A 26,794-nucleotide genomic window follows, 5' to 3' on the forward strand; every position below is an offset into this window, starting at 1 on the left:
CCCAATATTGTCTCCTTTCACGGGCCTGCAGTAGCAGTCCAGGGGATCACTGTATGGGCACAGGGTCACAGAACTGGGAGTGCACAAAATGGGGAAGCCTAGCCTAGGAAACCTCAGAAGTCAGGTGCCACGGTGCCCAAAGATGTAGCCACACTGGGACCGGATAAGCCTTCCTTGAAAACCTGGAAGTAGGTGTAGGACAAATGAACAGAAGCTTTCTCTGCACATGGCGGGTGGGAAGGCAATCTCAAGAGAACTCGTTACCCTGAGCGCTTATGATACAAATGGGGTAGTGTAGGGTCCAGAAACATTTAGGGATAGCAATCCTTGGAAACAGTCCCAGATTTAATTTACACTGTGTCTGAAGGATTTTTTTTTTAAATAAATCTATCTTTACTAAAATATAACACACATACTATAAAATTCACCCATTTAAAATGTATAGTTCAGAGGTTTTTAAATATAGTCAGTCAGAGTTGTGCAACCCTCAGCACAATCTTAAGAACATTTTTATCATCCCCCAATGAAACCTTGTACCCATTACCAGTCACTCCTCACCCTCTGCCTGGTCCTACGTAATCACTAACCTACCTTCTGTCTCTATTGATCTGGAGGACTCAACACACTTTGAAGGTTACAAATTTAGTCACTTTTTCTATGTTATACATGGGGAAAGTGTGACAAGAAGGGAGACTTAGGCTTTGTCCTCAAGTTGTTTCCAGTTGACAGTGATAAGTCTTAGTAGTTAACAATCCCAGCTGTCACCAGGTATGTCATCTTAGGCATTTTACATATTCTCTCTGAGTCTCAGTGTCCTCATCTCTAAAGTGAGATAACTATTATACTTCGTAAAGTTGCCGTTAGGATTAAATGACAAAATGAGAAAAATCTAATATAGAACCTGGCCCACAGGAGAGGATCACAAATATTTGTCATTATTGGTCTTAAACTATAAGGCAAAGAGTACTGAAAGTGCTATGGGGCCTTGAGGCGATCTGGGATAGCTTAGGGAGGAGTGGTGTGTGTGTGTGTGTGTGTGTGTGTGTGTGTGTAGGAGCTCAGACAACACAGTCGAAGTTGGGGTGGGGAGTGAATTCTAGGTAAAAAGAACAGCACAAACAAAGGATGCCTACAGCACACATGGTGAAAAGCAAGGAGCAGTGGGTGATATGGTTGGGAGGGACCAGCCAGGGAAATAAAGGCTTGGGTGGGGAGACCCTGAAGAGTTTTATGGGTAGCAGCAGAGAGCTGGCCTGGGAGAATTGAGATCTGGGAGTGGTTTGGGCAGTAATGTGCTTTGGAGAGCTGGAATGTAGCTGTTTTTAGGTGGAAGATGTGTGAAACCCTGGATTGAGGATGGATTGGTAGAAGAAGCTAGAGAAGACCTGTTTGGAGGCTGCTCCAGCAGCCCAGGGACCTGAAGAGGCTGGTGCTAGAGAGGACAGGCAGCCATTCTTAGACTTTCATGTCAGAGTCACTAGGGAACTTGTCAAACATGCAGATTCCTGGGCCTGCCCCTAAGGTTCTGATTCAGCAGGTCTATGGGGCCCAGAAATCTATAATCTTAACCAGCTCCCCAGAGGGAGGTGGCCCACTGACCCCATCTTTCAATATTTACTAGATTAGAAAGGTTGCAGAAATTGAATCCACAGAATCGGGCAACTGATGGTGTAGGCGAGGGGGTGCAGCAGGGCTCCTGGACCTAGGGCTGGGTAACTAAAATTAGTGGACTGCTGGGTCAGAGGCCAGCAGCCTCGGGAAAGAAAACAGGTGAACACAGCGCAGAGGAGGCAGGCATCTGGGATGTAGGAGAGCAAGCAAGTCAAGAGCTTACTCACGGGTCATCACCTGACTGGGCACAATGGCAGAAATGGAATTCAGTGCCACCTGAGCTTTATCCAGGCCTTGAAGGAGGAAGGATTTTGATCTGGAGAGATGGGGGTGGGCATCCCAGGTAGAGGAGAGCTAAGACTTGTAATCAGATGAGTTTTCCAGGCCAGTCAGTATAAGAGCCTGAAAGAAAGGCTGTGATGCATTTGGATGGACTTGAATGTCACACTAAGGAGTTTAGAGCTTATTTGGGCTAAAGGTAAGAGAAGTCTGGAAGTTTTGGGGTATGTCACCCTCACTGTCTGGGTCAGTACTGAAGAGGGTATGCAAGATTTGAGGTGGAGTGAGGGCAATGACTATAGGTCTTTTTTACTGGGCCCACTGAGGCACAGAGCTCCCATTTTATTTTTGATTTATTTATATTGGCAAAGAATGGGAGGCTGAGGGATGGTGAGAGGAGGCTGGGGAAGGGGCAGGGGAGAAAAGCTCATCCCCATTTTATGATCTCAGTGGAAAAGGCTGCTATGAAATTCTGCTGCCAGGAGAGCCACAAAGATGGGCCCCATGAGTCAGTCACTCATTGTTCAGTCCTGCAAGCTCAGCCCACAGAGCCTGCTGTGGTCAGCAACCCAGGCTGGCTCCAAGCCCAGCCCCCAGTGAGCTCCACTAGGCCTCAGTCTGTCCCCATTTCTATCTGTATCTTTGCCATCCTGGGGCCATGCATCCTGCAGCTCTGTGCTTCTTCTGGGCCCTTTCCAGTCTGAACCTCTGAATCTGTCTCCATCTGTGACTTCAGTTTATATCTGGCTTGTGGATGGGGAGCCTCTGGATAATAAATGGACAACACACAGACTCTGTTTTCATAAAGCTTACAATGCATATTCTGTGGGGAGTGAATAAACCAAGGCCTGGCCCTGCCCCTGAATCTCTGTCTGCCTGTACCCAGGGGTGCTGGGGTCAGCTATAGCCTGTGGCTTGAGGCCTCTTGTTTGCCTCTGGCATTGGAGGGATATGTGTGCCTGCCAACAGGTTCCCCCAGCTATTAGGGCTCTGAGGGGGGCCTGCCTGGTGGGTGAGGGTGGGCAGATAGTGGGCAGCAGAAGGGGAGGGAGGGAGCAGGAGACAGTGACTCAGTGGGGTGGCTCTGGGACAGCTGGAGAGGGAGCCAAGATTGATCCTGATGCTCACTGACGCTCAAAGAGGGTGGGATGAGAGGACCCACTGGCGGTTGGGGATGCAGCAGGACAACTCCCAAGGCTCCTCTCCCGCAGCCAGATCAGCTCATGAAGAAGGCTCCTTGGTAGCTGAGAATCTGGCCTCTGGGTGCTGATGTGGCAGCTGGGAGGAGGGTAGATTGCTGTCGTTCCCACTTGCCGGCTTCTAATGCTCAGGTTCCCTCCTCCGGCAGCCTCCCCAGGCTCATTAAGGAGGTGACTCCTTTAGAGTTAGGGAAGCCATTACACCCAGGAACCAAGGGTCAGCATGTTGTGGGGCACTTTGCCTTCTTCTGGCCACATAGCCTACCTTCTTACAATATTCTCACAAATTTTAGGGAGTGTCCATGTAACCCAAAGGGACCTAATGCCTCAAAACTGGGAAGGATCTCACAGGTCAACTATCAAAGTAACTTTCACCAGTTGAGGATCCCCTGAGGGTGAAATGAGAGGGAGAGCACCAACTTGGCCCAAGTGCTGGCACACTTTATAGGGTCTTCCCTAGTCCTCATGGCAATCCCAAGAGAAAGGAATGACTTTTTTTTTTTTTCATTTTACAGATGAGTAAGGTGAGGCTCAGGGAACTGAGTTGCTGGAGCTCAACCAGCAGGTAAGTGGGGGAGCAGGCCTGGATTAGTATCTCTCTGGCTCCAGGGCGTGATCTCAGTCTTAGCCTCCTTGGCTGGACTTCGTGGGAAGGGGGTGTTGGCTGAGGAAGGAGTGTATGCTGAAAGCAGTGCCAGGAAAGCAAGGGAGTGGAGGTTCTGGGCATGGTGGATTGGTGGATTCGGGAAGGCCTGGGTCAGCTCCCACCTCAGAGGCCTTCCTGCTCTCCAGCCCAGACAACGGCCTCCCTATCCCATTACTGGGATCATACAACGTGTCTCTTGGTGCTTGGGCTGGGGCCTGGAGGAAAGATGGGGGCTGTAATGGAGGGGCCGCACCCTCCCACCCTCTATGAAGGCACCCCAAGCAGCTGGTCTGGGCATAGGGAGTCTCTCTCTCTAGGGGCCTCTTGGGACGCTGGGCCCACACTTTTCTTCTCCAGGCTGAGAGAAATGAGTGCGCCCTCCTTGTTTTACTAAGGGAGGCTAGAGGTGTATACTGCCTGCATTCAAGAACAGAAGCCCACCATCCCCACCCCCAGGCGGACCCACACACTCACTCACTCTCGCGCACCTACAGCACCTTCCCCAGCGGGGACCGCTTCTTGGGGAGTTGGGCACGGAGTGGGTAAGGCGGACTGGCCAGCCGTTGGTCGCCGCCCCTACTGGCGAACCGAGAGGCCGAGTCAAAGTCAGCGGGGCGCTGGAGGTGTGGATGGAGCCGAGCCGTTGGGATCCGCCGGAAGGAGGGGATCGCGGACAGAAGGCGCTGCATCCGGCCGAGCCTCAGCGCTGTCAGGGCGGCCCCGGCCGCGGCTGTCGGGCCTAGCTGGGGTGGCTGTAGCTCCGTCCTCCGGCCCCCAGGGGGCGGCGCGTCCTCCGCCTCTCTGCGTTTCCGCCCCTGCGGCCAGGAGGCGGCGCCCGCGGACGCCCGGCGGCGCGCTGTACCCGCCGTCGAGGCTCCGCTGTTCTGAGGGAGGTATGTTGTGGGGTTCTGGCTGTGCGGCCTCCCTGGCTTTGCTGATCCCCGCGGCTCGTCCCGGAGCCAGGGTGGGGGGTGAGTGTGACCAATGGACGAGGGAGAAGGGACGCGAGTCCCCGGGGCGAGGCAAAGGCCTGGCTGGGCGGGCTGGTATGTGAGCACATGGCAGCGCCCGCCGACACAAGCCCGCATCCGAGGGCCCACGTGAATGCGGACATCCCTGCCCTTCTCTCCTCTCTTCAGGCCTGAACTACGGCAGTGTTTGCGGGCACCCAGACTGGCACCTCCTTCGGTCTAGTGCCTTCTGCCTGCGTTACCGGCCTAGTGCTACCGGACCAATTTCAACCCATTTCCTGGATGATCTGAGGCCTCATTTCACACCGAGGCCCTAGCCCCTCTCCCGCTTGCTCTGAGCAGGCCCACCCTTTAAGGAGGGGATGATGGAAGGGTCCCCAGACTCCCAGGGCCATGCTATAGACTGGAGGTTTGCTGTGTGCAGTTTCAGAGATGCCTGGGATGAGGAGGTTAAGGACCCCAGTCCTCCAAGACCATCAGCAGGGGCAGCCCAGGGTGACCCGTTACAGGGCAGCCTCCTGCCTGGGGAGCTTCAATCACCCCCAGGTCAGAAAGCTGCAGATGGGTCGGGGGATGGCCAGAGGGGCACATTAGGAGGTTCCTCGGCCAAATCAGAGGAACCAGTCCCCTCTGGAGAGGAGACCCTCCTATGCCCAGTGTCCTCCCATCTCAGCCTGGCACAGGGTGAGAGTGCCAGCCACGGGGGAGGCTTGGCAAGAGACCCAGTTCCAGGCAGGGTAGTGTCAGCTGGCTTGGGTTCTGGGGCGTTGGACAGTGACTCTGTGGACTTTGGTGACCCTTTATTTGAGACATCAGAGCTGCTGGAAGCAGGTAAAGGAAGCTGGGCAGGAATGTCTTGGGAGTGGGAGTGCCTGGAGCGGGGTGCTGAGACGGGGAGGGCTATGACCCTGTTCGGGCTGAAGTCTAGGTCTGAGGAAGGGATCTCTGAGTAGGTGGCCCAATACAGACCTAAGCCATTTCCCTTCCCAAGACCCCAGTGGATCCAGCCTCCCTAAGCCCGCTGACTACCTCCTGGCCCAAGACCTCACCTGGGAGCTGTTAGCCAGTGGCATGGCTGCCCTGCCAGGTAGCAGGAGGGACTAGAGGCAGTGGAGGTGGGGTGACTTGATTGGGCAGATGTTCACTGCCCTCTGCTCACAGGGACTCGGGATGTAGACGGTCGGGCAGTGCTGCTTCTGTGTGCCCATAGCCCGGCTTGGCTTCACCCCAAGTGCAGCAGCCATGAATTGATCCGCCTTCTGCTCTACCTGCGAAGCATCCCCAGGTGGTGGTGGGGGTGGGGAGGTGGGGTGGGTGATGGAGCCTAAGCTAGGAGATGGCAGGGCTTGGAAAGTAAATACTGAACTGAAGTCTGCCCTTTTAGGTCTGAAGTACAGGCCTTGGGACTGACTGTGCTAGTGGACGCCCGAATTTGTCCCCCAAACTCTTCTCTCTTCTGGGGGCTCAGCCAGTTGCAAGTGAGTATAGAACCGTAGCTCCCTCCCTCCAGTCATTCCTTTCGGGTAGGGTTGGGGGCAGAGCTGAGCTCAGATTCCTTGCAGGAAATAGCCCCAGGATCAGTGCACCAGGTGCTGCTAGTGGGAAAAATGCCTGAGGAGGTACACACAGGGCTGCAGGTACTAAGACATGTTGGGTAGGGGTGGAGGTGGGGCACTTCCCCCCAAGGCCCAGGTCACAACACTTTCTTTTCCTGCAGTTAGAACAGTTGCCCTCTCATCAGAGCATGCTGACCCACATCTCCACCTCAGGATTACCCGCTTCGTTGGGAGGAGGCCTGCCTTACTGCCACCAGGCCTGGTTGGACTTCCGGATGGTTAGTGTACCGGATAGGGCATAGGGTGGGAAGGCAGGCAACCAAGCCAGCAGAGGAACCTCTTCTGGGCTGGCTTGAGCAGTGCAGAGCTAGCTGCAGTAGCCTGGAATCTAGGATGCCTGGGACCAGCTGTGTGCACTGCTCTGGTCATGCCTGTCCCTACTCACAGCGTCTGGAAGCCCTGCAACAGAGCTGCCAGGTGGTTTGTGCCCTGCTCCAGGGGGCCATTGAGAGCATGAAGGCTGTGCCTCAGCCCATGGAGTCTGGGGTGAGTGTCCCCCCACTTCTGACCCCTTCCTAAATGCTCCCTGTCTCCCTCTTTTTCTCCCATGCCCACCTCCGCTATCTGTTCCTTTAATCATAGGAAGTCAGTCGGCTGCTACGGCAGGCACGGGTTCTTATGCAACATGTGCTAGACTCTCCACGGCTGGCATGGCTGCAAGGCCAGGGGGCCTTGGAGCTGGCATGGCTGAAACAGAAGGGCCCAGAGGTGACCCAGAGCCCAGATTACAGGTAGCTGCAAGCCCAGCTCCCAGGTCTTGCCCCAGAACACCATATCCCATGCCATGACTCAGCTGGCTGGCTCAGAACCAGCTAGGATTGTGGTCCCAGGACAGGGCAGAGTGGAGTGAGGCAACTGGCAGGGGCCCTAAGATCATGTACCCTGCACTAGGCCTGCGGTGGACAAGGTTGATGAGCTATATGGCCGTGTGGATGGTCTGCTGCACCAACTGACCCTGCAGTGTAACCAGCGAATACAGGCACTGGAGTTGGTCCAGACGCTGGAGGCCCAGGAGGGCGGGCTGCACCAGGTGGGAACTACCTGCCCAGATGGGTCCTACCCCTGATCTCAACCATGGCCCTCACTCCACAGCAGCTGTCCTTTCCTTGTTTATGCCCTTTTAGATTGAAGTGTGGCTACAGCAGGTGGGCTGGCCAGCACTGGAGGAACCAAGGGAGCTCTCACTGGACATTCTGCTCCAGGCCCAAGGCCCTTTTCGGGAGCTGGACCGGATTGCCCAGGTGAGTTCAGTCACTCGTTCATTCTGTAGGTCTTGGGGCACTTTGCCAGAGACTAAGAATGCAGAGTAGATGAAAGCAAATCTATCCTTTGCTCTCTTGGGATCTACAGTCCAGTAGAAAAGTTGTAATTAAAGGTTAAATAATTATATATGTGTTTGCAGACTGAGGCAAAAGCTCTGGAGAGAAGAAGTGCAGATGGTTTTACCTGATTGTATAATAAAGACCTGACCCGGAAGGGGTGTTTTGAGCAAGCTTTCTTGAGTTAGTGACTTTTGAGCTGAGAGCTGCCTGGGTTAACCAGGCAGAAGAGGACTGGAGATATGAGACATTCTAGGCTGAGGGAACAAACAGCACGTGCAGAGGTCCTGTGGCAGGAGGGTGCACGACTTGCCTGAAGAACTGTAAGCAGGAGAATGAGGGTGAAATGCAGAGCAGAAGAGGGAGGGAGAATGGGTGAGATGAGGTAAAACAAGGCTGAAAAAGTGGTCAGTGGCCAGATCACTGGGCCCTATAACAGTGTACAATTTAAGCAGGAAAGGCACATAGTCAGATCCATGTTCTAGGAAGATTACCTTAATTTCTGAGTAGACAGTGACTTGGAGGATAGACATGGAGAGTTCATTGAAGAGGCAGTTACAGGAGTCCAGGTGGGATATGGTTGCTCTGGCCAGGATGATAGCAGAGGGGATGGATTTGAGAAATTGATGGGATTCGATGGTAGATATATATGAAAGGGTAAAAGGGAGAGGGAGGTTATAAGAATGAATGGGTGCTGTACCATGACAGAGGGACCAGGAAACAAGAGCTTTCTGGGGGAAGGGCATTTGTGAATCCAGTCTTGGGTATGCTTTGGAGATAACCATTGAGGAATGAGAAGAAGAACCATGGGGATTGGGCCTAGAGCTCAGAAGAGAGATCTGGCTGCAGAGGCTCACTTGGCAGATGTTGGGAGTGTGGATGACATTCGAAGTGTGGTCACACAAGATTGCCCGGGGAGAGAGAGTGGACTGTCTTCAGGAGCTCCAGTGTTTAATGTCCTGGGTGAGGGTCGGGGAGCAGATAGAGGAACCACTGGAGAAGCACAAGGAGAGTCAGGAAAGTGGGGAGGGGTCGGGAACTGGGAGCCAGAGAGGGTTGAATGTTGCTGAGCAGCGGAATCAGAAGAGGCCTGAGAAGTGCTGGGATCGTGCCAGAAATGGGGTCGGAGTGGGCTGATGAGTTGAAGAAGCCGTGATAGTGAGAATAAACAATTCTTTCAGGAAATATGGCTGTGGAAAGGGGCTCAGGCCTCGACATGGGCTCAGAGATAGGAAAGGGTGAGGGGTGGAGGGAAAGTCTTTAATCACAGGAGAGACTTGATAGCGACGTGTAGATGTCAGTAGAGGAGACCTGGGCTCGAGAACTAGATCACCAGGCCTGGCCGCTAAGCCTATTCTCTGTCTCCAGGAGCAGCTTAGGCAAGGAGAGAAATTTCTGCAGCCCCTGGCTGGCTGGGAGGCAGTTGAACTGGGCCCCCATGGGGCCCGCTTTCTGGCCCTGCAAGCCCAGCTGACTAAATTCTCTAGGGCTTTGGCCCAGCGGCGGCAGCGGCTGACAGATGCCGAGATGCTGTTGCGGCTCTTCAAGCAGGTGGGTGAGGGGTCCTGTCCCTGGCTTTGGGTGGTCACTGGGGCCAGAAGGGTGGCTGCCCAGCTCCACCACAGCCTGAACTCTTTCTGGACGTCCTGCCTATTCTCTCTCCTTGTCTTCAGCCTGGGGCCAACACCCCGTGGGGTTGGGGTAAAAGTTTGGCAGTCTCTGTGGAATTGTCTTCATGCCTGTGTGGCTTTGGTGTTGCAGGCCTCGACATGGGCTGAGGAGGGGCAGCGGGTTTTGGCAGAGCTGGAGCAGGAGCGCCCAGCAGTCGTGCTGCAACGGCTGCAGCTGCACTGGACCAAGCACCCTGACTTGCCTCCTGCTCACTTCAGAAAAATGTGGGCTTTGGCCACGGGGCTGGGTTCCGAAGGCATCCGCCAGGAGTGCCGCTGTGCCTGGGCGCAATGCCAGGACACCTGGCTGGCGCTGGACCAGAAGTTAGAGGCTACACTGAAGCCACCACCAACTGGCAGCACAGCTAGCCTGTGTGTCAGCCAGGTCCCAGCTGCACCTGCCACCCCTCCCCTGAGAAAGGCCTACAGCCTTGATCGGAATCTGGGGCAGAGTCTCAGAGAGCCTGCCCACCATGGCCACCATGCGGCCATTATACCTGCCTGCCACGGACCAGAAGCTGGATATGGTGCTCTGCCAGAGTCCTCCCCAGCCTTGCCTCCACCAGGCAGCTCTGACCCTAGGAGCCTCAACAGGTACAGGCCATGGGCAGGGCAGGGAGGGCGGTGGCAGGGCACATGTCTAGAGTCCTGACACCACCTACCTGGTAGGCTCCAGCTGGTGCTGGCAGAGATGGTGGCAACAGAACGGGAGTATGTCCGTGCCCTTGACTATACCATGGAGAACTACTTCCCTGAGCTGGATCGCCCTGATGTGCCCCAGGGCCTCCGTGGCCAGCGCGCCCACCTCTTTGGCAACCTGGAGAAGCTGCGAGACTTCCACTACCATTTCTTCCTGCGTGAGCTGGAGGCTTGCACGCGACACCCACCTCGGGTGGCCTATGCCTTCCTACGCCATGTAAGCCCCACAAGCCCCACAGCCCCAGGCTGATTCTGCCACACTCAACAAAGAGCTGTTGGGCATATGCTTGGTGCCAGGCCCTGTGCTGGGTATAGCTATGAGGGAGACCAACAGGGCCTGCCCCTCAAAGTACTCACAGTTCAGTAGAAGAGACATAAAAGTGATTATAGTTCGGGCTAAGGGGAAAATAAGCAGGATAGATAGATGATTGTGAGTTACTGGTGGGGCAAAGTTTCCCATTTTAGAGGGAGCAGTTAGGCCTCTGAGAAGCTGCTGTTTGAGCTGAGGCCAGAGGGAGGGGATGGAGTCAGGACATTCAATCAGAGGAAAGAGCAAGTGCAAAGCCTGTGGCAGAAAACAGGCCCATTGGTTAAGGAAGAGACAGGTAAAGGTGGCTGACTGTAGTGAGCAGAGGAGTAGTCCAAGTTGAGGTGCAACCAGTGCATGTTCTCAGAGCTGTGGGGAGCAGAATTGGGTACAGGACTTATTCCCCAGAGGGCTTGTGGCCAACACCCTTATGCACAGTGCTTGTTCTTGCCAGATCAACCCTTGTTCAAAGCAGGGCACATTGACTCTGTCAGGTGGGGGGTGGCTCCCTGGGAGCCACCTGTTGGCATTTTGGTCCTCAAGCTGAGAGTGGTCCGGCCCAGGCAGGGGCAGCCTTTGGGAACTGGCCCCCTTGCACTGGGGCTGAACTGCATGTCCCCACAGAGGGTGCAATTTGGGATGTATGCGCTGTACAGCAAGAATAAACCTCGCTCCGACGCCCTGATGACCAGCTATGGTCACGCCTTCTTCAAGGTAGGTGAGCCTGAGACTGTAGAGGTAGGGGGGAAGGCGGGAGTACCCTGAAGCCGCCTGATGGTATCCAGCCCACCTGGCAGGACAAACAGCAGGTGCTGGGGGACCACCTGGACTTGGCCTCCTACCTGCTGAAGCCTATCCAGCGCATGAGCAAGTACGCACTGCTGCTGCAGGAGCTGGCGCGGGCCTGCGGGGGGCCCATGCAGGAGCTGAGTGCCCTGCGGGCTGCCCAGAGCCTCGTGCGCTTCCAGCTGCGACACGGCAATGACCTGCTGGCCATGGACGCCATCCAGGGCTGTGACGTGAGTCATTCCAGGCCGTGGTGGGCAGGTGTGGTGGATGTGATGGGAGGGGGCAGAAGAGGCTGGGTACCCACTGGGCCCCAATTCGGTAGGTTAATCTCAAGGAACAGGGGCAGCTGGTACGACAAGATGAGTTCACAGTACGCACCGGGCGCCACAAGTCCCTGCGCCGTGTTTTCCTCTTTGAGGAGCTGCTGCTTTTCAGCAAGCCTCGCAGAGGACCCACAGGCATCGACACATTTGCCTACAAGCGCTCCTTCAAGGTAGGTCCACCTGACCCCACCCTGTGTCCCCTTGTCCCCCAATACCTCATCACACCTCTCTCCTGGCCACATAGATGGCGGACCTTGGCCTCACTGAGTGCTGTGAGGATAACAACCTGCGCTTTGAGATCTGGTTCCGCCGTCGCAAGGCCAGGGATACCTTTGTGCTGCAGGCCGCCAGCTTGGCCACCAAGCAGGCTTGGACGGCTGACATCTCCCGCCTGCTCTGGAAGCAGGCTGTCCACAACAAGGGTGGGTCCTTGCCCCTCCCTCACACCATACTTCTCTCTTCGAAGAGTTGATGATGTCCCATGGGGGCCCAAGGAGGGCTCAGGGACCTGGAAATGCTTAGCAAGTGGGAAGGAGGTGCAGCAGCAGCCGGCGTAGGGGAAAGAACTTCAGAGTTAGGCAGCTTTGCTGTCATTGTCTCTGATTATGGACACAGTATTAATGTCTGAGTATCAGAGGCTTCGTCTCTAAAAGAGGAATAACAGCTGCCCACAGGATTGTTGGAAGGAGCCTAGCACCACAAAGGCTCAATGCAAGGGCTCGTTTATCTGTTGGGAAAGGGTATAAAGGAAAGACTTAGGGGGGAGGGGTAGATAGAGGCTGAGGTCTAGGCTGATATTGAGAAGGGCCCCAGCTATGCCCACTCTCCACCCAGAGGTGCGCATGGCTGAGATGGTGTCCATGGGTGTGGGGAACAAAACCTTCCGGGACATCGCCCCCAATGAGGAAGCTATCAATGACCGCACCATCAACTACGTTTTAAAGTGCCGAGGTATTGGGCAGGCTATGGGGGTGGCAGTGAGGAAAGCTGTGTGGGAGGCAATGTGGCTCTCTGGCAGCTCTGATCTGTGCTCCCCTCAGGACCTTGGCCCAGGTGGGCTCTCACCTGTCCCATCCTGACCCTCTTTCTTATGCAGATGTTCGCTCTCGGGCCTCCATTGCTGTGGTTCCGTTTGACTATGACAGCCCCTACCTGGGAGCCTCAAGCTCCCTTCCTGCAGACCCTGCCTCTCACTCCGTACTGGGGTCCCTCAACCTGCACCTGTACAGAGATCCAGCTCTTCTGGGTCTCCGCTGGCCCTTGTATTCTACCAGTTTACCAGAGGAAGCAGCACTGGAGGCTGAAATGGAGCTGGGCAGCCAGCCATCTTTAAGTAGGTCTGGGTTTAGCCAGAGGCAGGAGGGTATAGCTTGGGGTTTGGGCTATCCCTGCTGACAGCTCACGCAGTCTCCTTCCCTAGCTCCTGAGGACTCAGAAGTCTCATCCCAGTGCCCATCAGCCAGTGGCTCCAGCGGATCTGACAGCAGCTTTGTGTCAGGGCAGGCCCTGGGCAGGGGCCTTGAGGACTTGTCCTATGTGAGTGCCATTTTGTCCCATACCCACCAGCCCTTCCCCAGCCCAGTCTTTAGATGGAAGTGGGGGTGGGTGGGCCACAGCCATTCTCTAGGGACTCCACTTGGACCTTGAGCTAGGGAAATAGTCATTCATGCCTTGCTTGGTACTACAGGTCTGAGCCCAGGCTCGAAGGCAAGCAGCTTGTAGCTCCAAGGAACATCACCTCTCTCTGGATCTACTATGACAAAGGCATGGCTAGCACCTGGCCTACTTCCAGCCTATACACACTGCTCTATCGACTACCCTTTCCATGTATATGCCCATTGGACAGGCCAGCAGGGGCCTCTCAAGGGGAGTCTGCTGCAGAGGCTGAATGAACACCCTAATCCTGGGCTCCTGGCCTGGTGTCCCCTTCTTCTGTCCCCTCTCTGGCTCCCACTCCATTCGTAGGTTAAGATTAGGCTAGAGCAGAGGGTGGGTGTTCTCACGTTCTAGGGTGGTGGGGCACCAAGTGGCTCCAAACAGTGACTGCACCGCCCCACCTCTCAGGAGGAACACAGCTGGGTCCCCAGCAGCTGCTTCCTAAACCCTGGCTCAAAGCCCAGCTCCTCAAACTGAAGGGCAAACCCACCCCAGCTGGGCCCTTATTCTTGCCTGCCTTGGCTCCCCAGCCTCAGCTTTTTCTTACCTGGGTCAGTTTGGTTATATCGACTCAATGCCTTTTGAATAGCTTTCAGTTTGACTTATTGTTTAAAATTATTTCACTGGTTGTTAGGTCTTTGGTATTTCAGAGAGGGAGCCCAGGCCCTTGACTTGTGATTACTCTTTATTTGTTTACAATAAAAAATAGATTGATACACACCCTTGGATGGGTACATGCATTTTGTGGACATCCCGGTTCAAATGAACCTTGGCGGCTGGGGATACACGGGGGCAGCATCTCTGGACACCCTAGCCCTCTTGTAAGTACTTGCCCAGAATAGAGTAGGAGACAGACCTAGACAGGCCCCTCTGGATGAGCAGGTCCACGCAGCATCCATATTTCCTGGCGAAAGGCAGTGTGAGCTGGAAGAAAAGGCTGGATTAATCCCTGATTTCCTGGTCAGTCGCCTACTCCTGCTCTTGGTGGGTAGGGTCTTCCCTTTGAGGCAGGGGTGGGGCAGGGTAAAGTCAGTTATTAGGAACCTTTGATGCTCACAGGGCTGTGGTTGGGGAGTGGCTAGCAGAGAACTGAGCAGAATGACCAGAGGGTCAAAAAATGTGTTTCCTGCTACTAGTTTTTCACTTTCTAGCTGTAGATGCTGACTTCACCTTTCCAATCCATTAGGCCAGAGGCCTAATAATTTGGCACTAGTGTATTTATGGTGAAAAGTATCTTAACAGTATACTTGATTACAGAAATACCAGATTAATGAGAAATTAACTAAATCTTTTTCACCTACAATGTTAAATAGAAACTTTGAACCCTGAAATTATGATTATTATTTTAATTTATTATTATTTATGCCTACAGCACCTGGTCTTCCTAGGTGGTCTCCCATCCAAGTACTAACCAGTCCTGATTCTGCTTAGCTTCCAAGATCAGACATCAGGCTTGTTCAGGGTGACATGGCCGTAGATCATGGACCATGGCTCCACTGGGGCGTGAACCCAGGCCCTTCTGCGTGTAAAGCAGATGTGCTAACTGCTACACTATGGAACCACATCCAATGAAATTACTTTAAAGAATCAAAAAACAATAATCTTGGGTTATTCTTTTACCCTTACTGAATATTTTCTTGATAAAAATGCCCCAAAGCAGCTTAAATATGAAATGGATGTACAAAAGTGGTGACATCACAGTTAAGTAGATGAAGTAAGTTGGTATCACCTGTTGAGAAGGTCTGACTTAAAATTGTTTCTCAGCACCCCCAAATCTTGGACTCATATGAAGTACCTCCCTGAGTATGGCCAAGGTTGCAAGTGATGAAGGCAAAATCATAGAAGGAAAACTACAAACACGAGTACCCTGAGTACTGCTTTTTGACCACTTTAGACTTGTTGATGTCAGCCATTGTTTCTCCCTCCTCAGAACCAGGGACCCAAAGTCTAGCTGCCTGCTTCACCTCATGGGCAGTGCTGGCCTAGCTCTTGTGCAGCAAGACACAGTCCATCTGAGGCATTGATAGGGTCACTATTCCCAGTGGGATGCAGGTGGTCTTTACCTCTACCCAGCTGTACAGGCGTTCCTGGGTATGCCGGTCATCCTTGAAGCCGGTGATGGCCAGCAAATCCACCACAAACTGCTTGGGACTGATGCGCAGGGTCTGTGAGGAGAGCCCACTGTCAGTCGGGGCTGGGGACAGCTGCCCGACTCATTTGCTCTTAGACCCACAGAGTGGGATGCAGAGCAGGGGCTACCCTGGGCAGGAGCCACAGGAATCGGGGGGCACTTTCACTCCAAACTGCCTCTTGGCCAAGGCTTGGTCCAGATGACACTACCCTGTCTTCCTGTTCCTATTTTTCTTGCCACCTTTCCGCCCCTGACCTATTTCCCTTACCCTTCACCCCCCATCTTGGCTTGCTTCCTCTTGCCTTGCACCACTTCTTGTGGGGTAAAGGGACAGGTGGAGAAAGAACAGGGCCTAGGGCCTATCACGTACCCACAGCCGGTTGGCCAGGGAGACCACCTTGGCTGTGATGGCTTTGGGGTCCTTTTGCCTAATGGAATCCAGGATGATGTCGGTCAGAAAGCGGTGACATTTCTGTGCATAAAACATCTCTTCCCAGGACAGAGAGAAACTCAGGAAAGTCACCTCTGTGGAGGAGAGAGTGGATGTGGCCACATCTGCCCAACACTAGGGCCTTAGAGAAAGCCCAGAGTAAGGGCTCCTGAGGGAGACTTTCTCTCTGAAGGGCATTTCTACAAGAGGTACAGGGCCAGGCCTGGCTCCAGAGCCTCACCTTGGGGCTGCGGGCTGGCTGTGGGTGGCATGTGCCTCAGGTTTTCCATCTGGGTGGTGTAGACAATGCTGTCCTCAAAGAACATGCAGGAGCCATCACTGCCCACCGCAGGGGGGTGACTCACTTTGAGGATGACCCCTGTGCTGTCCACCTCACTGGCCTCAGGCAGAGGCTGCTCTAAGGCAGGGCTTTCTGTGAAAATAACAGGAAGGGGTTCTTCTTAAGTCATCTCAGATTCAAGCAGGAAGGGGTCCTCTGGTGACAGATCAGTACAGTCAATACCCTAACCTTCCAGCAGCTGCTGCCTCAAGCCTCTTAGAAGTGGCACCTTGGTTTGGCAGGGGCCTGTCCTGGTGCTCCTCTCTTCATTGCCCTAGAATCACTGCAAATCATATCCTAAATTTAAGAACTCTTAAGAACTCTCCAAATTTCTCTGTTGAACTAAGACTGGTATCAAGGCCAATAATAACCCAGCTGGGGGCTGGAAATCTTTGTAAAATTATAAAATGAGAGGAGCTTTTTGGATGAGCCTTTGATGCATGTCTACTCTGAAAAGGATGCTTTGACAGACTAACTGTGGCTCACAGGCAGGGCCTTGAGCCACAAAAAGGGAAGGCGACAGTATATTGTAGGAAGGATTTCGAGCAGAGGAAACAGCCCATCATGGCAGTTCTCAGCACACTTCCTTGGGGTGCTCTGCACCTATCCAATGCACACAACACAGCTCTCTCTCCAGCTCCTTGTCCTGTCCATCCAACTTCAGTTAACTGTCCACCCCGTCATAGTCAGCCAAGCCAGAAACCTGGCCCTTCTGTGGCTGAATCCTTACTCCATCCTCCCTCAACTGCCTAGCCTGTTTTCATCTAAAATGACCTCACCACTTCTAACACTTCCCCTCCCGATGCTGCATTTCCTCTGCTCCCAGATCAAGCTTTCCCAATACAGACCTGACTGCTCCTTTGTAAAAAATACTGCAGTGGCTGCCCAGTCCCCTTAGGATCAGAACAAAGTGCCAGATTCTGAACTTCACCCCTAAGACCTGTTCTGATTGCTTATGTCTTAGGTCTTACCTCCCATCACTTCTTCAGCGAAGCCTGGCCTCCAGCTAGACTGATGACCTAGTTCTACAAACACTGAGGCTTCTCCTTCCTTCCCCAGATGACTCCCAGCCTCCTTTGTGCTATTACTTCATAGGCACACCCTTTCCATATGATTTATGTAATCTCTCAGCCTCTCAAGTCATGCCATTGTGTTGGTCATATATCTGTCTGCTGCTTGACACAGAGCTGGCTTTGGTGAGTTCTAGGTCCCCTTTGTCACACTCTGTGGTCTTGATCAAGGTCTGCCTTCTCTGTTGTAAATGAGACAAGTCAAGGATGGGACAGGACTCACCTCTTTCTTTTGACCTCTGCTTGCCCCAGTCCTTCAGGGTGACAGTTCTTTTCATGGGGAAGTATGGTTTAAACATTGGCTCTGGCCCTTTGTCTTTGGCTCCAGCTCCAGCCCCTGCCTGCAGGCCTGGGTCCTTCTCTGAGACTGTGGAATGGCCTTTCCAGGAAGCTGAGGTGCTGGGCTGGGAAGCAGTCTCACTTCCCGAGGGGAGCTGCAGGGCGGCCTCCTCCAAGGAGCTGCTCCGGGGGGCAGGCAGTGACTGGAATTCCCACTGTTTGCAATTAACCATGTCCCATTCCCGCACCAGGGAGATGAGTTTTTGCATGGGGGTGACAGGAGGGTCTTTGTTTTCACATTTCTGTGTGAGGTTGACTGTGGTGCACTTCTTCTTGGGGGGGCTTTCAGGGTGAGCTCCCCAGTGCCTTGGGTTGGCACATAGGCCAGAGCAGTGGGAGTATGTGCTAGAATTGCCCACCCGCTTGGCACCTCTGCACAGAGACATCTGGATGGTCCGGGAGTACTGCTCAGCCTCCTCCATTTGGCTGGACCTAGCTGGGGTCCCCTTGGCCTTGTTCCATGGAGTCCTGCCATTGCAGTCTTGGAGGTCCACAGGCATGCACGCTGTGGACTGGGGAGGGAGGGCACAGCAGCTCTGGGCATGTGCTCCCATGTTGGAGCCTCCCCCAAACCTAATAAGCTGGGCCTCTAAGACTTTACTTGCTTACCCAGAGTGATCCCATTCCCCACATGGTCAGCCATTTGAGTTTGCTCAGTCTCAGTGGGGGTGGTGTCAGCCCAGGGACCTCTCACACTCCAAAGAGACAGACTGGCATCCCAGGCCACAGCAGCCAGTACCTCCTGTGTCCCTTTCTAGGTTCAGAAGGCAGTTACTATGCTAGGAGCCCATGTAGGCCCTGCTCTGGTACTCTGCTCTTTCCCGCAGTAGCAGAGCCTGCACTGAGCCCTATGGGGGTGCCCTGAGCCCTATGGGGGTGCCTTTTGAGGACACCACCAAACTGAAGAAAGCTGAGCCTTACTTCTTTGGAATCTCTATTGAACTCCACCAGCGATTCTGGCCCTTCTGTTACCACATGCAACCTCCTGATGGGAAAAGCTTCTTCATTTTCAGATTCCTTCTCCTGGGTCCATGACCTGCAGACTCCAAGAAGCTTTGGTCAGTGGGCAGAACCTTTCACTAGCTCATTGACCAATTGGTCAGGTCTGCCCTTTGGCTGAGAGTTAACTCTGGATAGTGGGGGAGAAGAGGCTCTTAAAGGGTTTTGCTTAGGTCACTGGCCAATCCTGGGCCTGTTCCACCCCACTTAACCCTAAGGAGAACAGGTCGTACTAGGAGGTGGGACGGGATTCTCAAGAGGAATATAAAGGACCAAACTCCAGAACGTGGTATCTGGAGCAAAGTCCCCTTACTTGTATGCTTCACATTGGACAAGGGCTTCTGAGAGTGAAGGGACGTGGTATTCCTCCACCTCCTGGCATAAGAGAGGCCATTCCCTGCAAATGACAAGGCGATATCAGTCTGGGCAGCTAGGGTAGGAGTGTGGGTGGGGGTGCAGGTCTCTAGAGCTGCTGCCTTCAATAGCAGTGCCCATGTTGGAAATACTATAACTTCTTCCCTAAAGGCTGCGAACTCAAGTTTCCTTTGTTACAGAGGGATGGAGTTTCATCATACAATTTCCGTCCTTCACTTACTTAAATTCAGATGGTAAAAAGAGTTTTCCAAGTCTCAGGAAGTTGAGAACATGTCGGAACATTTGGCCATCCCCGTGGATCAGCAGGGTCTGTCCATATGTGATCCAGTACACTCTCTGAGAGTTGGACAGCAGTTCTGGATACTGCAAAGGGTTGGTACAAGACTATGTTAGTCTATTAGTTAAAAGTCTAGGCTTCAGTAAGGGGCAGATCAGTCTTCTCTTGCTTCATTTTCCTGACCATTCTAGAGCAGAAGCTTTGGGATTTGTTGGCCATAGGGAGCCATTGTGGAGAGTAGAGCATCTAGGGAGAAGCACATCATCTCTTCAAGTTTTGCTGGTCCCTAGACCACCCTCTCAAAGCATTTGGAACCTCACCCTGCCTCACACTGAGTTCAGGTCCCTTGGATTGTCCCTCCCTACTCAAACTCCTGAGGGCCTTCCCAGCATGCTGTTAGTATGATAAAAGCAAGGGAAGGTTCTTGTTCTAAGCAGGTGCTGGAGGCTGTGTGAGGGTCAGGTGACAGGTTCCAAAGCAGGTCAGCCACAGAAGAAGGGAGAAGAGGGCAGCCTGGAGCCAGCGGTACCTTCAGCAGGGTCTGCAGGGTGGTTGCGTACCAGTGGCTTCCAACATAAACCTTGATGATTTGCTGGGGGGAATACACAGCGATTTCTGCTGTCCACTCCTCATCTAAGGAAACAATGAGAGGGAACACATCACATGGCCAAAATGGAAATTTTGGTCAATAATGTATTTCATGTTAAGACTCAATATCTTCATCAGTTATATTGCCTACTCTGCGAAGCAGTATAAACCTCCGACATCAACCTTCTCTGCCCTAAGGGCGGACTTCCCTGTGGCTCACCATGTGGTTTCCTGGATGGAGAGGTGAATTCAGAATGGCAGCCTGGAGGATCAGCTGGTGACCCTGGGGGTGGGGAGGGTAAGCCCTTTGGAATCTCAACCTTGGGGACACTGCTGTTCTTCCCCTGACCCGCCTCTCTCAAGAAAGGTAGACTGATGTTCTTGTCCACCTACATTGCTAACTGCCTCTGTTTACTGGCTGGATGTGTCCTGGGTGTGTAACTTTTCATGTGGCTACTCTGACTGGAACTAGGAGTCCCTTGGTATGTTTTTGCTTATGGCTTGGCAAACATCATAGAGCCAGCTCTCATCAATTCAGCATCACTTCTATAGAGAACAAGCCCCTAGGCATGTTTGGAGAATGGGGCTTTCTTCTCGGAAGATGAACCCATGACCCTTTTCCTGGGAGTGACTAGACTTAGGCTTTGTTGTGATGTTTGGGAACCAGTTTCTAATGAGCTCTATAATGAGTGAAGGGTATATAACTAGGTTATAATTAGATAAGAGGTAAGAGGAATATAATTAGATTGTGAACTCCATGAAGATAAGGACTGGGTTTGTTCTGCTCATGTCTGTATCCCTAGTTTCTATTTCTGTGCTGGTATACAGTAGGTGCCCAATAAATGTTGAATGTTGCAGAATGACAGTAATACAGTGTAAACTTGACCTGGAAAACTTTTTGTTAATAGGAGGTTATAGGCAGATGGTGAAAACAATATTGTGATTGGTCTCAGATTTCAACCCCAGATCAATCATGATCTAACTACGTAATCTGAAGAAGTTACCTCCTTGAGCCTCTACTTTATCTGTTAAATGGATCCAGGGACGGTCTCTCCCTGGATGACCAAATGAGCACAGCATGTCAGCACCCAGAGCCGGAGCAGACGTGCGTTGGGGACTGCGCAGCCCCACAATGGTTGGTAATAGTGCCCAGCCTGTACTGCTTGAGGGTACTCATGGGCTTGGGGTGAGGAGGGGTCACTTAACATGAAAGTTTCTCTTTAGGCAGAACTCACAAATGTTGGTCTGTCTGGCTTTCCTTTCATCTTCCATCTATAGTTCCTGGTCCTGGCCAGCCTCATCTTTCCCCTCTAAACCTCCAGACCCTCCCCTCATTCAAATTCCAAACGAGAAGCTTCCTCATTTACTGAGCACATCCATGGGCGCCAGAGTCCTTGGCTCCAGATGAGTCTTCAGAGCCACTTTCATTGGCTCATAGGTGATGTCCCTCTTGTCCAGGAAGGCACACAGTTCATACACTTCAGAAATGGTCTCGGTCAGGGGCAGCCGGCAAGTCCCCAGCCAGTTCCTGCCCAGGAGAAAAGCTTGTCACAAAGAGCCTCAACACTGTACCCCGAGGGAGCCCAGTTGACTCTATGTCTAGAATGTCTTGCCCCAGCACCAGCTTAAACTTGTCACTAACATCATTTCCTTGATTTAATTGGAAATCTGGTGGTATCTTGTAGGAGGGCGAGCTTGAAAACACAAGCTCAGCCTTTTGCAGCTGAGCTTGACCTATTTCAGTAAAACTCTCTAAATCAACTAATGGTGAGCCTTTAGGCCCTGTTACAGGTTCCAGAAGCCAGGCCAGGGCCCAGCCACATCTTTCCTACTCCAATAGGTATCTGCCCAAGACATCTTAGTCACTATGTGGCAACTTGCCACAGTCTTGGGAGATTACTAATATTCTGTGTGCCCAAGAAAGACTGAACATCAACTTTCTCCCATCAAAGGCATTTGTCTTTGCCCTCTGTGCTATCAGGGGTCAGCTACAAAAGGCCAAAACAACAATATTAAGATAAGACAGCATTCAGGGTTGGCTGACCCTCTCCCCAGGGACTCAAGAAAACCCACTTCTACCTTTAGTTTTGATACCAATGTATTCTGTGACTCTAAGAGAGCTGTCCACTCTAAACCTGTTTCCCCTTCTGTAAAACAGGAATTCATGCCTTTGCACTAACGGGGACATTCTGAGCTTGTCTCTCAAGGCAAAGGCTAGGTACGACCTCTGGGAAGCCTGCCTTCCCTTACTTCTGGGAAACTCACCTCAACTATGGCCTCCCTGTGCATCCAGCAAGCCTCCCTCCTTCGTAGGAGGGTCTGTATGGGGGGAGGGGTAACGTTTAGCACCCTGAGGGTTGTGACTGTATCCTGGTCACCTCAAACCTAGTCAGGTCAATGAACCAGAGTAATGGTTTGCAGAGAACAGAAATATGAAACAGTCTGGAGCCTTTGAACCTTGGGAACCCACGTGCCTTGGCATCGGCTCTCTCTCTCCTCTGAGGCTGGGGTTTGGTGCTGGTAGGGGGTGGCTAAAATTATGAATTTGCCCCCAAGGACACTACTTCTCTCTGGCTGGTAGGTGGGGCACCAGGTTGGTTTCTAGAGAAAGATGAAGCCCAGCCTGGGTAGGACCGAGCTGTTCTCTGAGGAGGGCCTTACTTGACGTGCTGGAAGAGAACCCCATTCCCTGTGATGTACAGTCTGCTTCCGTCCAGTGTGCTCTCAATGTGGAGCTGTCCCAGTGCAGAGTCTGGGTACTTGACGAGCAGACCCAGGGCCATCATGTACAGTGGCTTCACGGACGCCAGGCCCACTGCGCGGCCCCCCTTCCCTGGGCTCGGGGGAGGACAGGAGGTCCGGGAACAGCCACCTGTGCCAGGAGAAAGGGGTGACTCATAGACCCCTCATGGTCATAACTGTATTGGAAGCTCTGGGTCTCATTCTTCTGCTTCCTTGAATTAGTACTAAAGAGACTTAGAGGGAGCTTATTTTCTTGCACAGCCCAAATCTGGATCTTCTCAAAATCAGTATAATTTTTCATATTCTCAGTCAGGTTGAGAGGTCAAAACTATTTGTTGGCAGGTAGGGAAGGGAGGAGGGAAATTTTGCTACATCACTAACATTTGAAGTTCAGAAATTTCAGTGTAGCAGCCGTCTGTCCCAGCATCTGTGGGAATCGACTTTAGTTTCGGGCTCTGCTCTACTCATCCAAGGGTAAGATCGGCAACCACAGACAGAACCCAAAGTGTGTTACAGCCCCCCAGTTTTGCAGCCCCTATCACTCCTGTGCAGAATTTCTCCCAGAGACACACTACATGGCATTACTTTTAGGTGGGGTATTTGGGTTGCTGGCTCATGGACAGGAACTTGTTCTCTTGCAGTGGGCACAATGCACAGTGTACAGTGGCAACAATGGGCCTGTGGACATGCTGTGGGCGATTTTCACGGATCATCTCTAACCCTCAGAGCAACCTAGGAGCGGTAGTGCTATCATATCATAGATGAGGGAACTCCTGAGCAGCTAGTAAGTTCCTTACCCAAACTACAAAGTGAGGCAGGGGCAGAGCTGGGATTTCAGGGCAGCTCCGTCTGTCTCCGAGGCTACTGGAGCTGTTTGATCGCGCTTTATAAAAGGCCAAAAACATGCTTTGTGTGTGGGGAGGGCTGTTGCATGGCTCAAAGAGCTCATCTACAAACTCACTTCCCTTCCATCTTCACATAGGTCTTGTGGAACATGCACCACTCCAGCCATCTCTCAGTGACCTGTGTTCTCTGAGGGGCAGAGGCCCTTGGGGAAGGAGTTTGAAGTCATACTCCCTTAAGTGGATGGTAAGAGCCTGGGACAGGCCCCTAAGACTTGCTGCAGAATGCCACCACCCCCAAATAGGATAGGACTCCATTTGCCTTGGAAGAAGGAGGCTGGGAGAGTTGGGACTATGCCCATGGATAAATGTCTGGTGGTGTGCAGATCAAACTATATATTCTCAGTACTGCACATTCTCAGAATGTCAGCTGAGGCCACACCGAGGTAGCTAGCTCCCTGCAACATGCAGAGTAGCTTCCTCCAATGTGTAGAATCTGGAAACTAGGATGATGAATGACAAATAAAAAAATGTGAGGGGAGGAGTAAGCTGGACGGTAGGGCTGGGAGCATGAAGGCCTGGACTGGACTGGGGTCAGAAAATGTCAGGAACAGGCAGAAACAGACACAGCAACCAGGGATTTTGAAGTAGGAAACAAGGGAATTTGGGGGAGCGTAGGAAAATGAAGCACTAGTAGGGTATTCGCCCAAGCATTTCCCATGCCTTTCAGTTGTGCCTGGAAGAAAAGACAGGAGTGGCAGGTGGGTGCCAATGGCGCCCAGTTGCTCACCACTTCCACGAGCAGAGCAGACCTCTCCTGCCCCCTGGGAAGTCTGCCATCAGGCCCAGCCTGGCTCCCTAGGGCATTCTTGCCTGGTTTCCCCACCTAGGCTGGGCTGGCTGTAAGCCACCTACCCTCAGTGGGGAGGCTAAACAGACAGAGGGCTCACAGGATTTCAGGCTGAAATTCCTCTTCTTGGATTCTAAGACAGCCCGAACACCCACTTCTCTCACCCCTTCCCAAAGCCCAAAGTAGTTGTGGAAGGGGAGATGTTTGTTCTTGGCTTTTCCAGCTCAAGCCTGCCTGGCCCAGAATGTCAAGAGGAGGGCAAGCTTCCCCTGGCGACATACCGTTGTTCATCCGGTACAACCTTACAGCTTCAGTGAGCTCAGGGATTTCCAGAATTTCCACCTCTGCTTCTAACACATCTATGTTGGAGAAATTATCTGGTAGTAAAATCTTCTGTGAGCGAAGAAAATTCACTTGAAAAGCAAAGGAAAACAAAATGAGTTAATGACATTATTTCTAATTTAACTGTAGGTCCAGGTTTATGCAGGTTTTTGGTGCTGCAATTTATCCTAGGCTCTTCGTTCTGAAACAAGTTATAAACATACCTGGTTAGATTAGCTTTAAATCTGTAGTTTTCAAGTGACAAACCCCAAATTACTTTGTTTTCCTGTGTTTGAGTCCATGGGTGTGGCCGCCCGTGGCCTGGCCTGGGGCTCCCAAGCCAGGCCCTCCCGGTGAGCACACTGGCACTGAGACTTACCCTGTGAGTCTTGACCCAAGAGAAGGCCATTCCAAAAGAGGGAGCTGTCTTGCTGCTTAAGAGAGGAAGGGCCCAGCCGAGCCTGGGCTGGCAGGTGGCACTTGCAGTTTGTCCCTGCCTGGAGTGCAGTGTGAGAGGAAGAGATGGAGCCAACGCTAATGTCCTGTGTGAATCAACTTGGAGATTCAGAAGCACATCACAGACAACTTTCCAGGCAACTATAACTATGAAGGGCTAGGGTTCCAGGCATTTGGGCCCCTAGTACAGATCGGGTGTTTCCTGACCTATTCATCTAGGCAGTGGCAGCATTTTAGAATCAAGGGGTTCATTCAGTTCACAACCCCACCAGAGCTTGTCCTGGGGCATTTGGCAGGGAGGAAGGCTCTCTTCTATCCAAGGTTGAAGATCTGATCCTCCTTAGGCCACTAGCTCAAGTGGACAATTCTATAATGATTCTGGGGAACCTTTCACCATCCACCCTCCTTCTCTTTTATACTGAGTTTAGTGGAAGTGAGAGCAGGTAGAGACCATCCTTTGAAACAACCAAACAAAATAAGGCTCATTTCGTGGTGAAAGAAACTGAGGCCTGGAACCCAGTTAGGTACATAAAGGTAGAACAAAAATAGTAGCTGACCTTGTAGTCCAGCTCAGGGTCATGCCCTTCACATCAACTCTTGTGGCCCCGACACCACTTCAGGTAGTTTCCAGTGCCCCTTTACACCCAGGCCATCCCAAAATGAACAAGGAATAGAATAGCCCTGAGGCCAGTGGGAATCTAATGCTGGGACTCTGCTTGCCTCCAGGAAGGCTCTGTCGTGCCTCCATCACCTCTATCCGGGGAAGCTCTTGAGGCCCTACGCACCAAGCTACGTCTCCACAGAGTGTGGAAGGGGAAGGGTGGATGGGTCCTGTCAGCCTGTCCCCTCTCCTCCCAGCCCTATCAGCCACATCACCCACATCACCCGGGAGAGAGCAATCACCAATGAAGCGGAACTCGCTGCACTCGCACTCGATCAGAGCCACAGTCTCGGCCAGCCACAGCAGGTTGTCTTCAGTCACCAGGCTTGGATACTTGGCCACTAGGTCCAGGGGCAGGAAGCAGTAGTGCACTTCTTCTTCCGTGTCTAACAGTGGTGTGTCCATGAGCCCCAAAGGTGCCTTATCATGTAGGCCTACAAGGGAAAGTGCAGAGGGGTGTCACCACCTCCTAGAGGCCAGGCCTCTCAGAGGCCACCAGGGCTCTCACTGACCCAGGGGCCCCAGAGAAAGCTGGAAAGATTCACGCAGGAGATGATCACTGCCAGGTGCCTCCTTCTTCTCTTTCTCTTTTTAGATGTAACCCTAAGGTTTGGAAGGAGTGTGGTGGGGAATAGAGGATGGAAATCTTACTTTTTCTATAGTGAACAGCAGTGAGACATGTTATGAGATTTTGGCCTATATACCCAAAGTCATTAAAGTCACATTAGTTACCTATTTGGTTCTTTCTAATCGATCAAACCAACCACTGTAACTTACAGATAAAACAGATCCTTTTGACACTCCTAGAAACCCAAAATCCATCCAAAATCATGAATGGTTGGCTGTTCAGGTGTTTCAGATAGGCCAATCTATGCTGTAAGGCACCCATCAGACAGTGATCATTTGGGGACATTCCTTATGTGGTGGTTAAAGGTAATTTGAAAGGATGGTAAAGCTCCCTGACTACAGGAGGGGTGGAACGCAGCCCAGCCTTGCCCAGGTGAAACCAACATGCAGCGAAATGAACATGGAGGAAGATGTTTGAATCCACTGGGTAAGCAGCCATGGAGAGGGCATGTGGCAGGGCACAAGAACAAAGGAGATGAAAGTGAGGTAGAAAAATCCAGAACTAGCTCAGAAATCAGGGTACACTCTGGATGGAAGCCACTTCTGTTAGGATGAAGAGAAGGAAAGTATGTGTGAGTTTCAGGAAGGATCAGCCTGTGGTTATACCTGTGAAGGCTGGACTTTTTATAGGAAATTCTGAGGGTTTGCTGATACACTTCCA

The 26,794-nt window shown here is 52.4% G+C and overlaps 2 protein-coding genes across 2 annotated transcripts in view; one reads left to right on the plus strand and one right to left on the minus strand.

Moving 5' to 3' along the window:
- Nucleotides 1-3,377: 3,377 nt before the first annotated feature.
- On the plus strand, nt 3,378-13,575 carry PLEKHG4 (pleckstrin homology and RhoGEF domain containing G4). The gene is made up of 22 exons (XM_011380573.2): nt 3,378-3,654; nt 4,875-5,537; nt 5,698-5,793; nt 5,868-5,991; nt 6,091-6,184; nt 6,269-6,343; nt 6,424-6,540; nt 6,710-6,808; nt 6,905-7,053; nt 7,214-7,352; nt 7,447-7,563; nt 9,010-9,192; nt 9,403-9,905; nt 9,981-10,227; nt 10,942-11,031; nt 11,115-11,336; nt 11,429-11,599; nt 11,674-11,851; nt 12,264-12,380; nt 12,526-12,762; nt 12,850-12,965; nt 13,117-13,575. The coding sequence occupies exons 2-22, from the start codon at nt 5,069-5,071 to the stop codon at nt 13,120-13,122; spliced, it is 3,549 nt and encodes a 1,182-aa protein (XP_011378875.2). The 5' UTR covers nt 3,378-3,654; nt 4,875-5,068; the 3' UTR covers nt 13,123-13,575.
- Nucleotides 13,576-13,762: 187 nt separating this feature from the next.
- Nucleotides 13,763-26,794, minus strand: part of KCTD19 (potassium channel tetramerization domain containing 19) — a 28,505-nt gene continuing 15,473 nt past the window's right edge. The window contains exons 3-16 of the mRNA XM_011380574.2: nt 26,740-26,788; nt 25,749-25,940; nt 24,350-24,481; nt 22,296-22,506; nt 21,002-21,162; nt 19,576-19,679; nt 18,990-19,132; nt 18,708-18,791; nt 18,317-18,431; nt 17,280-17,907; nt 15,888-16,079; nt 15,587-15,741; nt 15,149-15,250; nt 13,763-14,009 (exon numbers count right to left, since the gene is read on the minus strand). Of these exons, the coding sequence (XP_011378876.1) occupies nt 13,896-14,009; nt 15,149-15,250; nt 15,587-15,741; nt 15,888-16,079; nt 17,280-17,907; nt 18,317-18,431; nt 18,708-18,791; nt 18,990-19,132; nt 19,576-19,679; nt 21,002-21,162; nt 22,296-22,506; nt 24,350-24,481; nt 25,749-25,940; nt 26,740-26,788 (2,382 nt within the window). The 3' untranslated portion in view covers nt 13,763-13,895. The remainder of the gene's footprint in view (nt 14,010-15,148; nt 15,251-15,586; nt 15,742-15,887; nt 16,080-17,279; nt 17,908-18,316; nt 18,432-18,707; nt 18,792-18,989; nt 19,133-19,575; nt 19,680-21,001; nt 21,163-22,295; nt 22,507-24,349; nt 24,482-25,748; nt 25,941-26,739; nt 26,789-26,794) is intronic.

This window comes from Pteropus vampyrus, unplaced genomic scaffold (assembly GCF_000151845.1).
Source record: "Pteropus vampyrus isolate Shadow unplaced genomic scaffold, Pvam_2.0 Scaffold394, whole genome shotgun sequence".
In the NCBI taxonomy this organism is placed as follows: domain Eukaryota; kingdom Metazoa; phylum Chordata; class Mammalia; order Chiroptera; family Pteropodidae; genus Pteropus; species Pteropus vampyrus.